Raw genomic sequence first — 15,624 nt, forward strand, 5'->3', positions numbered from 1 at the left:
GAAATATGTCAAGTGGATTGAGACGTGATTGAGAGCAGCTCTGTGGAGAAGGGCTTGGTGGTGCTGGTTGATGAAAAGCTCAATATGAGCTGGCAGTGTGTGCTCACAGCCCAGAAAGTCAACCTGTTTGAACAGGTCCAGAGAAGGCCATGAAGGTGATCCAAGGGCTGAAGCGCCTCCCATATGTGGACAGGCTGAGAGAGTTAGGGTTGCTCAGGCTGGAGAAGAGCAGGCTTTGGGGAGACCTTATAGTAGCCTTCCAGTACCTGAAGGGGGCCTGCAGGAAAGCTGGGGAGGTTCTTTTTACAGGGGCATGTGGTAATGGGAACGGCTTTAAATTGGAAGAGGGAAGATTTAGACTAGATGTTAGGAAGAAATTCTTCATTATGAGGGGGGTGAGTCACTGGCACAGGTTGTCCAGGGAAGTTGTAGATGCCTTCTCCCTGGAGGTGTTCAAGGCCAGGTTGGATGGGGCCTTGAGCAGCCTGGTCCAATGGAAGGTGTCCCTGCCCGTGGCAGGGGCGTTGGAATTGGATGATCTTTGAGGTCCCTTCTGGCTCAAACTATTCTATGATTCTATGACTTGTTTCTTCTGCCACTTCTAACATGTGCATGCTGCTTGCTGGCTGGTGTTTCTGTTTCTTAGGATGGGTGAAGAGGAGGGTTAGTTTGGAGGGGGGTTAGGAAGTGCATGATAAGTGTCTTTCTCACTGGCTGAAAGGATGAGTGGCCTTGAGCTTCCTTTAAGCTTCTATAGCAGCAGGTGCCAGGGGATCTGGGAGCATCTCCGAGCTTGTGGAGGTGCCTTGCTTAGGGTGATTAAGTGGTGTGTCTTGGCTTGTTAAAAGTATTGGTCTTGATCCTTGCATCTTGGTGTTCACCTGAGCTGTGTGGTGGTCAGGGGTAACTTGCACACTTTGTAAATGCTGCGTGACATTCTTGGTTAATGCAGTGGATTAATTTATTGCTGCTGCAGGGTACGAGAATGGAGGGACAACCAATTTTGTCACATCATAGGCAAACCAAGTTAAGGACATTCAGCTCTTCAGCAGAAGTGTTAATTGCCATTGATTGGCAAGAGTGATGCAGTTCAGAGATGAGGCTTTTTCTAGCCCAGCCCCTGAGTCAGGTGATGTTAGTCAGGAATTTAGTTAGGTGGTGTTAGTCAGACTGCTGTTTCGTTTTGGGCTCCTCACTACCAGAAGGACATTGAGGTGCTGGAGCCTGTCCAGGGCAGGGTAGCAAAGCTGGTGGAGCGGCTGGCGAACAAGACTTATGAGAAGTGGTTCAGGGAACTGAGGTTGTTGAGCCTGGAGAAAAGTAGGCTGAGGTGGGGGGAGACCTTATTGTTGTCTACAACTACCTGAGAGGAGGTTGTAGCAAGATGGGTGTTGGTCTGTTCTCCTCAGTAACAAGTGAAATCCTTGAAATGCAGCGGTGTGACATCTACCTTGAAATAACCATGCCTCAAGCTTTGTTCTTCTATAAATGTTTCCTTGTTTTAAAGAATTATTAGTATTAATGGCCTTAAATCTTCCCTCTGTCTTCATTTTCAAGCAATTAATGCTGAGTTAGCTATCTTTCATTCAGATATTTTTTCCTCCATGCTTTGAAAGTAGTGGGTGATGGGGGTTGTTTGCTTAGCAGTTAGTAGGAATGGTGTATGGCAGAAAAGGGAACGTAAGCTGTGGGTTATTTCACATCGAGCTTTCCCAGCTGGAAGAACTGCTGCTGGTTCAGTTCCTGATTTAATAGGAGACAGGTTCAGGAAGGAGCACCGGAGATGGTGTTGCTGCTCCTGGGAAGAGATTCCAGACTCTTCCTAGTCCAGAGACGGATAGGACTGAGCCTGATGGATCTACACATAAGAGGAATGAAGTGAAGGTTCTACTCTTCCACTGTTGTGGTCAAAGGGCAGTTGAGGAAGCCAAGGGAAAAACTTGAACTGCAGTGAAAAAGAAATGTCCTTTTGAATTTCATGGAATTAACCTGGGAAACTTGCTGCCAATAATACAGAGATCAAACATTGTGTGAGATGAAATAAATCAACCTATAGTTGAGAAGGTTAAATTAGATAGGATTTGAAAAAAGGATTATGAACTCCCGTGGTTTAGAGCATGAGCCAACTGTTAACTGTCCAGGCTTAGTCAGAAGTCTTCCCTCTGGGCAGATAATTGTGTAACTGCTTGTTTATAGGGTTTTGCACCTTCTTTTGAAGACTTGCGCAGGATATTGAACTGGCTTTGATCTGACAGAGTAGTTCCTACAAGTGGATTAACCAGGCTATAAGGATGTTGGGAACAAAGCACCATAAAAACTGCTGGTGTTGAAGCAGTACAGGCATTTCATTCATGCCTGTCATCTTATGGGAATTGCCGTTATAATTCCATTTCCAGTCCTGAGGACCTTTACTCTTGCTCCAGGGGGAAAAAAGTCACCAAGTGTCAGTGCCAGAGAGTCTGATAATAGGTGGCTTCTGCGTGGTTATTGGATATACTGTGTCATGTGTTCCTTGCATGATGGGATTGCAACTTTACAGACTTCAACCTAAACTGAGTACAGCTTGTTCCATTGTTTCGCAAAGCAGCAACAACAGAAATCTTAATTACTATGGTTGAAGTTTTGTTTTTTTTTATTTGGTGAAGTTTAGTGTAAAAGTCATGATTAATGATGGGTGAAATCCTGAATGTAGAATTGGACTGGATGTGCATGAGATGGTGCATATAAATAACTTTGTAGAGTTTGCAATTGACTGTGTGGACTAATCATGAACTTAAGGCATTGTTGAGCTCCAAACACTGGGTATTGATCTGAACAACTGTAAGGGTCAGTGATGTGTTAGTTTGCAGAGTGGGTAAAGCTGGCTTCCCTTGTATCTGATGAGTCAGTCACTTGCCTGTTTGTTTTGTGGCTGAAACCAAGAAAATATGCAGATGTAGGAATTGTTCTGCTATAACAATTTCAACATTGTCATACTTTGGTATCTTGTCACTGATATTCAATATGCAACTAGCGTGACAGTTGGGATTGTTAGCCTAGAGAAGAGAAGGCTCCAGAGAGATCTTATAGCAGCCTTCCAGTACTTCAAGGGGGCCTCCAGGAAAGCTGAGGAGGGGCTCGTTATCAGGGAGTGCAGGGATAGGACTGGGGGAATGGTTTTAAGCTGAAAGACGGAAGATTTAGATTAAACATGAAGAAGAAATTTTCTGCTGAGAGGGTGGTGAGGCACTGGCATGGGTTGCCCAGAGAAGTCGTGGATGCGCCATCCCTGGAGGTGTTTGAGGCTGGGTTGGTGTCCCAGCCCATGGCAGGGGGTGTTGGGTGGAACTGGATGATCTTTAAATTCCCTTCAACCCAAAGCATTTTGTGATTCTGTGAAATATCTCCTGTAGCTACATCTTCAAGTAAGGAACTGAACTGGATAATCTGTACATGGAAGCTGGATCATAATGCCTGATTTTTGAGCTCTGTGCTCTTTCCCCATCTCCTTCAGAAAATGCTTCTCAAGCTGGTTGTGGTAGAGTGGATTTTTTTTTTTTTATGCTGAAGTTTAGAAAGGGGAATAAATATTCTCAATTTTACAGTCTTTTAGTTAAACCACTAGAATTTCACTTGGAGCAAAATGTGAGCAGTTATGGGTGCCTGTAGGACCAGAGCAATAAATCCTGCTTTTAAAGGATGAAGAGGAGCTTTAATGCTTTGTGCCTTGAGATTTCAGCAGAGCTCTTTGCCAACTGTAGTTGGAGCATTGGTATTCAAGGGGGAAGATACCATCTGACCTGCTTTGATTTCCCCCCTAAGCGTGCTTTGCCTCTCCAGTTCTCTTTTGGTCATGACTGTCTTCGAATAGGGTAGCCAGGCTGACAGCTTTCTGGATTCCTTTCAAGTTGTGGGTAGCCACATAAAAGCTGACTGCTGCTGTGTTGTATCTCTTAAGTTCATGTCAACATGTAGGAAGTAGCACTAAATAAAGCATGATTTTTCACTCCTGTATTCAAGAGCAAGAGTCTTTGAAACGTGCCTTAGGGAGAGATAAACACAGAGAGAAGAAGGTGATGATGTGAGCAGAAAATACCGGTAAAAAAGTTCAGCTAGCGGCTTAAATACATAGCAGGTAAGGCTGCATCTCTGCTCTTAACTCAAACTTCAGTTGTGTGTCAGTGGGAAATATATCCCCTTCTAAACCATTAGATCTCCAGAAGTCTGTCTGATATACAGGAGACTAAGAGGCTTCTTAGGATTCAAAATCATACTTCACAGCAGTTTTATTAGTGTTTCAGAAACCTCAAAATGCTGTTTTTGTTGGCTGCAGAAGTACTGAAAACATTCATCAGAACCCATAATAGAAGGCATGGAGGCCTTTATAGCTGATCCCAGTCTGTGCTTGTGGTGTTTGACAGAGCAGATATTGTTAATACCTAGCCCAGGGTGAGCACATAACCATCTCTAAACCATCACCTGCATCTAGGCATGTTTTTATCCGTAGTTTGTTTTCCATAGCTGTGCGGAAGGCAGTGTGGTGTAGGGATGCTGAAAAGGGGAATTGGCAGCAAGGCTGTGTCTTGTAACTTCAGCCGTATGGCATGAGGAGTGTCTGTGTAAGCAACTGGATGGAAGAGCTGTCTGCCCTCCACAGGATCTGTGAGTGGTTAGAAGGGTCTGTGTCAAGTCACCCATGACTGTTGGCAGAGGGAGAATAAAAAAACATTTCTAGCTTAAAAGTTATATATAGCAGCCTGAATAAATTCTAATGTTTAACACTAACATTATTAGAGAGGTGTAGAAATTGATCGATTTTTTTTATTGAGTCTTCTAATACAGGGCAACAGAGCTGCACAGGTGTTTTGAGGAGTGGCTGAGGGAACTGGGATTGTTCATCCTGGAGAAGAGGAAGCTGAAGGGAAACCTTATTCTGCCTGAAAGGAGAGTGTAGCAAGAGGCTGCCCTGGGTGGTGCTGATATCTCCATCCCTGGATGTGTTCAAAACTCAAGTAGAGGTGGCACTTGGAACATGGTTTAGTAGGCACAGTGGTGGTGTCTTGACGATTGGACTAGATAATCGTAGTGGTCTTCCAACTGTAATGATTCTATAGTTTTCTTGCTGGTAAAAGTGAGGAGAGCACAGTTTTAACTTGATTATTTTTCATGTGTGCAGTTTGGGGATAGCAGTCTTGTTAGGGAGGAAGTAGGGAAAGGAAATCTTTGCCTGCTGTGACTTTGTGGTATTTGAAGAGCAATGAACTCTCTGAAAAACTCTGGGAGTAGCATTAAAGCTGCACTTCCAACACACAGAAGGGCCATTGCTGCATTTTATCCCCTCCTGCCTCCCACTTTCTGTAAGTATGTCATTGATCAGAGCTCCCTGATGATCCCTGACTGGGATCCTTGCCTTAGCTACAACCTTTCAGCCCTTGCCCCTTACATTTGTGCTGCTGCAGCACAGGCTGTTGCATGTATGACAGAATTGGCTTGGTTTCAATTACGCGAGGAAGCGTTTTAACTGCAAAGCCTGCTGTGATTTGCCATGATCAGTTAAAACAATTGTATGTGTTGAGCCTCCAGGATGTTGGCACCCTCTGGGGGGGGGTGAAGAGGAGCAAAGCTTTGATGTAGCCGGTGTCAGATGAGCCTAGAAAACTATTTAAAATGGGATGAATGTCTGTGGGTAAGAGGGCAACTGCCTGACTGCTGCTCTTTCTTACTGGAACTAAGACTGGAAATTATGGGCTGTGGTGCAATTAATTATTCAGAGCTGTGCTACACTATGAGAAATGGTTTCATCTGCCCGTGTTACACATCCAGTAGCTGATGGAGGTGTTTGCATAAATCAGGTCTGTGATTATTTATTTTCCCATGGTGCACGAAAGCATATGACAGACTGTGCTTCCTGGCCCAGGGAGCAGAACTGTGATAAAGGACAGTGGAAAATAGTGAAAAAAGTTACTAAGTGTCACAAAATGCCTGCAAAATGCTGTGGTACAGAGCGGCTCAGATGGCAAAGATCTGATGCAAGTCTAGGCTCTTAAGTAAACTTGGTCCAGGCTTTGTCTCTCTGTCTCCTCAATTCCAGTGGGATACACTAATATGTCTAAAACATGCAGTGTTTGTGTGTATTTCTTGTACTACTCTCTTTATCTCTCAGGGAACTGGTTGAAAATATTTTGAGTGCACTAGCTAAGAAGATAAAGCCAGCTCCTCTAGATCATTTCTGAGAATGGTGGATTTGGGGCAGGTCTGGCTGATGGGATGATAAACCAGTCAGTCTCCTGCTTGCTTCTTTCCACCTCTGCTTCCTCTGATGCTGCTTGTGTGTGTATGGGGGTTTTAATTGTCAGAGAGAAGGTAGACAAGTGGATTTGCTTGCACGTCTGAAAGGAAAAAAGAATTGTGTAAAATGAATTTGAAATCTTAGGCTGGATGCTGATTTAAGGCTCAAGGACCAAGATAGTGTCAGGTTTTCAGTCCTTTAACCAGGGGATCAGCCCAGTGCTCTGCGGAAGTCCAGAAAGACTTTTGCTTACCCAGGATAAGCAAATGAGTTTAAGACTTGAGCTCAAGGAGCTTAGTTTTGGAAAGGTTGTGTAAATGAACCTCACGATGTTCAACAAGACCAGGTGCAAGTTCCTGCACCTGGAGTGGGGCAATCCCAAGCACAATTCCAGGCTGAGTGAAGAATGAATTGAGAGCAGCCCTGAAGAGAAGGATTTGTGGGTGCTGGTGAATGAGAAGATCAGCATGAGCCGGCAATATGCGCTTGCAGCCCAGAAAGCCAACTGCATCCTGGGCTACATCAGAAGAAGTGTGACCAGCAGGGTGAAGGAGAGGATTCTTCTCCTCTACTCAGCTTTTGTGAGACCTCATCTGCAGCCTGGAGTAGTGTTCAGTTCTGGACTCCTCAGCACAGAAGGAACATGAATCTGTCAGAGTGAGTTCAGAGAAGGCCATGAATGCGATCTGAGGACTGGAGCACCTCTCATATGAGAACAGGCTGGGAGAGTTGGTGTTGTTCAGCCTTGAGAAGAGAAGAGTCCAGGGAAACTTTCTAGCATTTTCCCATACTTAAAGGGAGCCTCCAGGAAAGCTTTTTTTAAGGGAGTGGGGTGGTAGGACTATGGATAACAATTTTATGGTGAAAGAGGGGAGGTTTGGGTTAGATATTAGGATGAAATCTTTCATGTTGTGAGTGGTGAGGCACTGGCACAGATTGCCTAGAGAAGTCATGGATGCTCCATCCCTGGAGGTGTTCAAGGGCAGGATGGGTGAGGCTTTGAGTAGCCTGATCCAGTGGAAGGTGTCCCTGCCTGTTGTGGGGGGAATGGAACTGGATGATCTTTAAGGTCCCTTAAGGCCCAAACTGTTCTACAATTCCATGATTCTATGAATCTTGTGTTGCATGTGGATTTACTGACAGCAGCCCAGAGCTTCCCAACCAGCTGGATTTTGCACAGGGAGTATGAGAGGTCGCAAAGTAGGCACTGAGTCTGACCTGTGTTATCCAGGGCTTTGGTATCCATCCATCCATCCATCCATCCATCCATCCATCCATCCATCCATCCATCCATCCATCCATCCACCCACCCCCGCCCTGGGAGAAATGTGAAGCAGGGGAGTAAAGACATTTTTTTTGTTTCCAGCTTTGTCTGTTGAGAGTGTTTCTGCATTGCAAAGAAACCTTGCTTAAAGGCATTAGGCAACTCCAAAGGTGCTGATTTATTTCCTTTTTGAAAAGTAGCTTGACACAAGCGAGTGTTTGCGAGGAAGGGAGTTGGAGCTGTCAGAGTAAGCAAGAGGATATTGTTTCAGGCTGTATTTATTTTCATGGAGTGGTTTTTAGTCAATGAGTAGGCTATACTGAGATGAATGGCCTGCTCCCCTCTCTTCAAATACCTTTTCCTGTTTAGCAGGATTGTTCTTTACTCTGCTTATTGCAGTTTCCTGGAAAGTTGGTGCCTCTTCTGGGGAAGCAGAAAGAGGAACCGGTTGTGTTTGATTCCTCAAATGCACCTTCTCCCTGAAAAGCGGTATTGAAGTGGGTAAATCAACATTAGCGTGTTTCTTTGTAGCTAGGATTGCCAGCTAAACTCTTGCCAAGGGAAAACAGTGTGCTTTTACACTGTGCTCAGTCACAAGCAGAGCTTTGTGCATGAGCAGAAGAATGTGCTGCGTCTGTGGGGTTCTCTGGACGTGGCTGAGTCTTTCTCAGAGCTTCCTTTTGAATCTTAGTACCAAGGAGGTCTTGTGCTTAGAGGGAGGAAAGGATCAGGGTGTGAAGAGCCCTTGCTCTCCTCTTCCGTTGCGTGTTTAGGCTTAGGGGCTTGGCTGAGTTAGTGTTTTGAGGAGGAGGCTGACATTGGGCAGCGATTAAACCTTTGAAAAGTAAGCAGCATCCCCATGTTCAGTGAAGGAATATCTTAGTTCAGAGCAGAAGTTCAGGATATCAGAGATGAGTGTCTGTCGTGGGTGATACTGGAGGGTACAGCTTGACAGGTTGAGGGGCTTGGCTGAGGCTACCAGCTTGGCTGAAGCACAAAGGCCCAGCTGGGTGTAGTGCTGGGTGCCAGGCTTGGCTTAATGGATGGCTTTTGTCTACAGACAATCAAGAAACTATGAGGCTTTCTGTCCAAATTGCTGATTTGTGCTTGCATAATGAAAAAAATCGGTCCATGTTTTCTGAGGTGGTGTTGGCCCCATAACCTGGAAAACCTCAACCCTTAACCCATAACCAAATCTAAGAACAAGCATGTTCAAAACTCGAACAATTTAATATCTGAATGTATTTCATGTTCTCCGTCTGTAGTAGCTGGTCACTTTCTAACCTCAAACTGGTTTCCCTCTTCTTCCAGTATGACAAAAGATGTAGCTGTCTACAAAATGACAAAAGATGTATGATTTTATCTTCTGACAAAAGATGTATGTCTTCAACCTGACTGGGCTAAGCCATCTGCTTTCCTGCTGAGAAGAAACATTAGGGATAAGTGGCCTTTCTTTTCCTAGAGGCAAATATTTCCCTTTCTCATCCAAATAATAGTCTTCTACTGATTAAGCATCTGCTGTGTAATGTCTCACCAAAAGAAATGAATCATCAGTGCTGAAAAGTCTTAAGTAACAAACTGGTGTGGATCTACAGGAATATTCTGTTGTAGCTTCATGCAGTTTTTTTGGTTTCAACCACTTTCTTGCCCTTACCGAGGTTTTTGTTTTGGCCAGCTTTTTCTTTTAGACAGACAGGAAGAGCACCCTAAAATAGTTTTTGGCCCTAGTATGATTTAGGCTGAGCATTAAGAGTGTTTCTGGATTTTCTACATTTAGCTTCTAGGTATTCTTTTTCTTTGCTCACTCTTTGTGTCTTGAGGAAAATAACTTCTGTGCCACAGGAATAAGAATCATTGGATCCAACTGCTAATGCTTTGTTTTTCTCTACAGAAAGAAATTCAAGCCATGAGTCAGTGCCATCACCCCAACATTGTATCTTACTACACATCCTTTGTGGTGAAAGATGAGCTTTGGCTGGTGATGAAGTTACTTAGTGGAGGTGAGTGGTTCAATTTCTTTACCCTAAAAGGCAACGGAAAAAGTTGTCTTCCTATAATACCCTTTCCTCCAAAGCTTCCCACTTGTCAAGTGTGACATTTGAATAACAATATTTAACTTCAACCCATTCAGCTCAGAAATAGCTTCTCGAATTATGTACATCAGTAGTAACACCAAACTACATGACTGTGCTTTTTTCCCCTCTTGTTTTGTATGCTTGACAGTATTTCATAGAACTATTTTGCATGTGTTCGCCAAGTGACTCACTTTTGAGTATTTGAAAACTGCAGCATATGACTTAAGGCATTGACAAGAGAAGCTTAAGTGCAAGTGTAATAGTGGAAACCATTCTAAATTTCCAGGAAATAAATCTCACTGTCATCTTCTCAAATGGATCTTAAAAAAGGCTTCTTAGGTCATATTAACAGAAGTTACATCTTGCTCTGCAACGCTAGGGTGAGCTTTTGAACTCAAAGTGTGCAGCAAACTCCACTGGGCTCAAGTATTTCCACCGGCTTTATCATGAGAATTGCAACACCTCTTGCAAAGTTGGTTCCTTGACCTTTTTCTCGCTTGCAGCTTGAAGGCCTGCATGGTGCTGATGACTTGCCTGTAGCCAGCCATTCTATTGCTATTTTAACTTACGTTTCGGCTGCCCTTTTGAGAAACTTCAAATCACCTCTATTCTGGGCAAAGATACTCATTTAATGTCAATGTTTGGCCTTGTAAAGGGAGGAAAATATCAATGTGGGGGCAGCTTGATTTGTATAGTGTTATTGTTCAGAGCTGGATCACTTTGTCCACTTGTTCTAGTTGACAAAATAAATGGGAATACTTGGGGAAAATTGAAATTTCCACCTGCTTAACACAGAGACAGGGCAACTTCCCCCTTTGGATTTATTCTCTCAGACACTGGAGAAACAGCCTTTTTTTTTTTTTTTTTTCCTGAGAGAGAGAGAGTTTGAAAACTTCTTATCAGTAATACATAATTCGATGTCATAAAATTTTCCAGGATTCTTGTTTCAGTTACAGTTGAGACAAGAAAGGGAATCAAGTTCTAGGTGACAGCGTGGAGAACTGTTTTCAAGTTTTAGGCATGTCTTTAGGAGGACTTGATTTTCCTGGCATCTTAGTGAAGAGCAAATGAAAGCTGAAAAAAGCCGAACTATTTTCTTGCTTTTAATATAAAATGTCTTGGCTTCTCTGTTATTGGCTTAATACTGAGGACTGTAAAATGCCAGAAGATGATGTGGAAAAATCTGGCTAAACCTGTTGGCGTTTTCCCCAAGAGCTCGAGAATAACCATAAAACGTGTGTCTTTGAAGATCTTCTTTAGAGAACTTAGCAGCTCTCTTGAGGACGATCAAATTTCACGCCAACTTAAGTCTGTCTTAAAGGGTTTTTAATGTCTCATGTGTCATTAAGCAATACCCTCCCTCTTCTTGGAGGGACACCTAACAGGTCATTAAAGACACAATTGCTGTTTGTGAGTAGAAAAAAATCTCCTGCCAGTTTAGCAAGTAGCTTTTTTGTGTATATAGAAGTGTATCTATGGGAAGGTTTCCCCAATATGAGGAAATGGCATTTCAGGGGTTCAGGAGAGGCAGCAGGAATGTTCTTGGCATTTGACAGGGGAGTACGCAACCTCTTAGAAGAAAATGTACAGCTGTATTAGCTAGTATTTTCACAGCGGTTTTCTGTCAGTACTAAATCAGGATTAGGATCCTCCTTGAATTCCAAATGTTACTTCTGTTTGTCCTCATTTTTGTGTAAAGCTGGAAGAAAATCACACTCTTTGTGGATTAGGGTTGTGGACCCTAATCCATACAAATGGGTCGAGGCAATCCCAAGCAAAATTACAGACTGGGCAGAGAATGGATTGAGAGCAGCCTTGAAGAGGAGGATTTAGGGGTGTTGGTTGATGAGAAACTCAATGTGCATGTGCTTGCTTCAGAGGTATTTTTCAGCTGTTTTCACTTTTTTTTCATGACTGTGCTTCTGAAATCTTGTTTTAGATCTTGTAGGCAAATTCTACAGGACAGTCTTGAGAATGGGTGAAGAAACTTGTGTATTGGAGCCTTCTGACTGAAGAGCTTTCTTATTCACTTCTAATGAGACTATTTCCAGTTGTTTTTAGGCTGAGTGATTTACGTAAGGAGACACTTCAAAAATTGCATCTTATTCCTTTCAGCTTACTTCTTATCAGTAACAAATTGGCTACTTTAGTAGTCATCTCTTATCCAGTGGGAAAAATAACGATCAGAGTTTCTCAACAGGAAAAACCTTTGAGCTGTTTTTATAAACCAGAAAGGAGAAAAACCCGAAACAAACAGGGTGCAGGCAAGCTCTTTTATTCCACCTAACTCTTCAGAGAGCAAGCATGGACTGACGTTTGTATATCCCAGTAAACATTTATCAAATCTGTTTTGACGTCCATTCTCTGTCTTGATCGTGGCTTTTGTACTTAAGAATTTCTTCTGGGTAGAAGTTCAGGATCTTATTGCTTCTCTTCCATCAGTGTCAGTGTTTGTGGACATGCGTTTTGAGGTTGAAACTAGTTTTAATTTCAGCCTGCCTGCCCTGACCTTATTACTTTGCTGAACAGCCCAGAAGACAGACTGATCTGTAATGCAAGCCTTTTTGTTGTTGTAAATGAAATTTAATTTTCTGGTTGTAGTCATTTTGTTGCAGTCTTAGCCCAGTCATACATGCAAGTGTTTTAGCAGTGTCTTGGAGGGAAAATCTGTAAAGCATTATTGTCTGACAACAGTGCCTTGTTCGTCTGAGCAGCCAGCCAGTGCACTCAAAGGTTGCTTCATTGTCTGACTGCCTTTATTGCTGAACCTGAGCTATTTGTCTCTGCTTTGCAAGTCCGGTGTTGGTGGAAGATACTGTTTTCCATCTTTGAAAGTTGTCAGCGGTGGGGAGAAGAGGTACTGGGGAGGTGATGGGGAGTAACAGATAAAACTGCTGATCGGCATAAAGTGAAGTCAGAGAAGCTGGATGAAGTCACTGCTGAAAAAGGTTTGAACCAGCATGTTTGACACTGCAGTAGATGTAGAGTGTAGTTGTTGCTGATGGCAGAATTGTGGCTGTGATGATACCCAGCTGGTAATGACAAGAGGTGCTGGTGTGTCCAGTTCCTCTGACACCCTCTCTCAGATCTGGACTCAGGTTTGTGAAGTATCTGCTGTTCCTTTCAGCAGGGATTTCAGACCCTTTCCTCCAATGACGAAACTGTTTTGTAGGGATCTGAGCTTAGTAACGTCAACTTGGCACCCCGGCCTTTTGATCCAATGTTACTCCAAACTAGACTCCAATGGCTATTTCTAGACAGCTGCTGACCTCTGCTTGGCCTCACTGGCATTCCCCGGTCATGAATTTTCCTCATGCCTTTTTAAAGCCATCTGAAGTCCAGGCCTGCTCTCTTAACTCCTGCAGCTTTTTAGTAGGAAGAGGAGCAGCTGTCCTTTTGTTCTTGTGCTTTTTCCAGTCGTGACCTGTTTGCTTCTCTGAGTTCTTGCTGGTTTTAACAAGAGCTCTCATTTCACAGGTGACCCAAGGCCATAGCTAACTCTTACAGAACAGTTGCTTATATGAAACAGCTGTCTGTGGTGGCTTGCTGCATCACACAGTTCTTACTGTCCTAGCCTACAGCAGCTAAAACCTCCCAAATATTTTTAAACTGTGTAAATCCTTTAAATATTGAAACATTTCCAGATGGGGCTGTCAGGTCTTCTGCCTTCTTGAAGGCTCCTAATGAAATCTGCTAAGGAGATTACAGTATTGAAATAGTTAAACCCTTTATTTTCCAGAAGTTTTTATCTACTCAACCTCTTACTTCAACCTCTTATCTTCATTATCTCATGAAGTGTTTGGCCAGCAGTTCAGTAAGCCAGACCAGAAGGGAGGTGTGGCAAGTCCTGGGTCTCCACCAGGGCTGCTGCTAATTCCAGCAGTGAGTTATGAAAACGTAAGCCACAGGTTCTTATAAGTCCTCGTGTTTATGCTGCGTTATTTTCTTAAGAGAGACCTATGCTATTTTTGAGTCCATCTGGAGGGGTTTTAGTTTTATTTGTAGAGAGAACTTAATTTCAGCCAATTAAGCAGGAGATGGAAGGGACTATACCTGACTGCAGAACGCACAGTGTGGGGATACATTGCCACTGCTAAGTGTAATAGGAAAGGACCTTTGTGCTTTTCCTACCTGAAAAGAGGTTGTAGCAAGGTGGATGTTGGTCTCTTCTCCCAGGTAACAAGTGATAGGAGGAGAGGAAATGGCCTCAAGTCTTGCCAGGAGAGGTTTAGATTGGATACTAGGAAAAATTTCTTTGTTGAAAGAGTGATGAAGCATTGGAAGAGGAAGAGAAGTGGTGGAGTCTCCATCCCTGGAGTGGTTCAGTAAGCATGTAGATGTGGCACTTGGCCATGGTTTAATAGACATGGTGAGGTTGGGCTGACAGTTGGATTTGATGATCTTGGAGGTCTTTTCCAATCTTAATGATTCTATGAAAGAAAGAAGTAGTTTGTCTTCAGGTTTTCTCTCATAAATGTCTCAGTCTTAACTGCAATGCCTGTCTTGCCCCTTTTATTGTGTTATCGTGCACTCTATCTTAATCTTGTATTTCTTACACATCCATGCAAGTGTTCTAGAGGGAAGGAAGTAAAAATGGAAGTTCTCTTAACTCTGTGCTGAGCTGGCTTATCCAGTGTTAAGAAGAAACTTCAAACCCGGGAACCTCAGCATTTTACTTGGATGTCTTTTCCTTTGTTTTGTATAACTTGTTCTTTTCTTTACTTTGGTGCTCTTCTGATTCTGTATTCCTCAGCCCCAGAAGTACCAAATGCAAGCAGCTGCTCCTTCTTTTGTGTTTTCTTCCTCTGTTTGTTGGAGACTGACAAGATGCAGATTAATTCTTGGCTCTGCTGACAGTCAGACTTACTGCAACCGTTGGCTTCTACTGACATGTCTTAAAAGAAGCACCAACGAGTCCTACCAACTTTGGTTCACAAAGATCCTGCACATTCAGCATCAGCGTCCATCAAGTTTGGGACATACCTTAATTGTCAAAAATTAAGTAGTGATCCCCTACACTGTTTACCAGCCTATTTATGCCAAGCCTTTAAGTGGCGAATCAGTGCAGGTATTATTTTCCGCTTTTTTTTTTTTTTTGTTGGTAATTAAGTTGAAGTATTGCATCCTCTTGTTCTACTTGTCCGACAGATTTGAAGGAGAAGCTTTCTTTGCGTTTAACTTACCCTTTATCTCTGTCCTGTCACTTAAGTTATAGTGTAGCATGCAAGATGTGGTTCCCACAGCAACTAACACCGCTGTATGTTCCTTTAGCCTCTGGGGGCATGTAGAATTCCAGCCATAATACTCCTGTGTTTATCTGTGATCTTGTTCTAAACAATCTTTGCTTTCTGCTCAGGTTTTACTACGCTTCTCTACTTCAACCCTATACATTGAAGCATTAAAGTAGCATGGCTGATGACTGGCACATGAATCATAAAATGATTTGAGTTGGAAGGGACCTTAAAGATCATTTAGTTCCAACCCCCCTGCCATGGGCAGGGACACCTCCCACTAGATAAGGCTGCTCAAGGCTCCAACCAACCTGGCCTTGATGCCCCTCCAGGGATGGGGCATCCACAAGTTCCCTGGGCAACCTGTGTCTCAACCACATTCCTTGTGAAGAATTTCCTCCTTATGTCTAGTCTAAATATTCCCCTCTCCAATTTAAAGCCATTCCCCCTAGTCCTATTGCCCCATGCCTTTGTAAAAAGTCCCTTCCCAGCTTTCTTGTAGACCCTCTTCAGGTACTGGAAGGCTGCTATAAGGTCTCCTTGGAGCCTTCTCTTATCCAGGCTGAACAAGCCCAAGTCTCTCAGCCTGTCCTCATATGGGAGGTTCTCCAGCCCTCTGATCATGGATGCTTTCCTTGTCTCCTGAGGAGGAATTTAGGAGGCAGGCTTCTTAAATGCCATTACGCATTGTTGTTGCTGTAGGTAGGGTCGAAGAAACATTCTCTGAATTTGGAATGGGAGATGTTTGTGGTGGTTTACTGTTGAGAGTGAAGCAGTGGAACGATT

General features: G+C 43.4%; 1 protein-coding gene across 1 annotated transcript in view; it reads left to right on the top strand.

Moving 5' to 3' along the window:
- The window catches only part of OXSR1 (oxidative stress responsive kinase 1), a 105,124-nt gene that overhangs the window by 26,000 nt on the left and 63,500 nt on the right, over nucleotides 1-15,624 (top strand). Inside the window, exon 3 of the mRNA XM_069859245.1 lies at nucleotides 9,424-9,532. Coding sequence (XP_069715346.1) covers nucleotides 9,424-9,532 — 109 coding nt within the window. The remainder of the gene's footprint in view (nucleotides 1-9,423; nucleotides 9,533-15,624) is intronic.

This window comes from Phaenicophaeus curvirostris, chromosome 6 (assembly GCF_032191515.1).
Source record: "Phaenicophaeus curvirostris isolate KB17595 chromosome 6, BPBGC_Pcur_1.0, whole genome shotgun sequence".
Taxonomy (NCBI): Eukaryota; Metazoa; Chordata; class Aves; order Cuculiformes; family Cuculidae; genus Phaenicophaeus; species Phaenicophaeus curvirostris.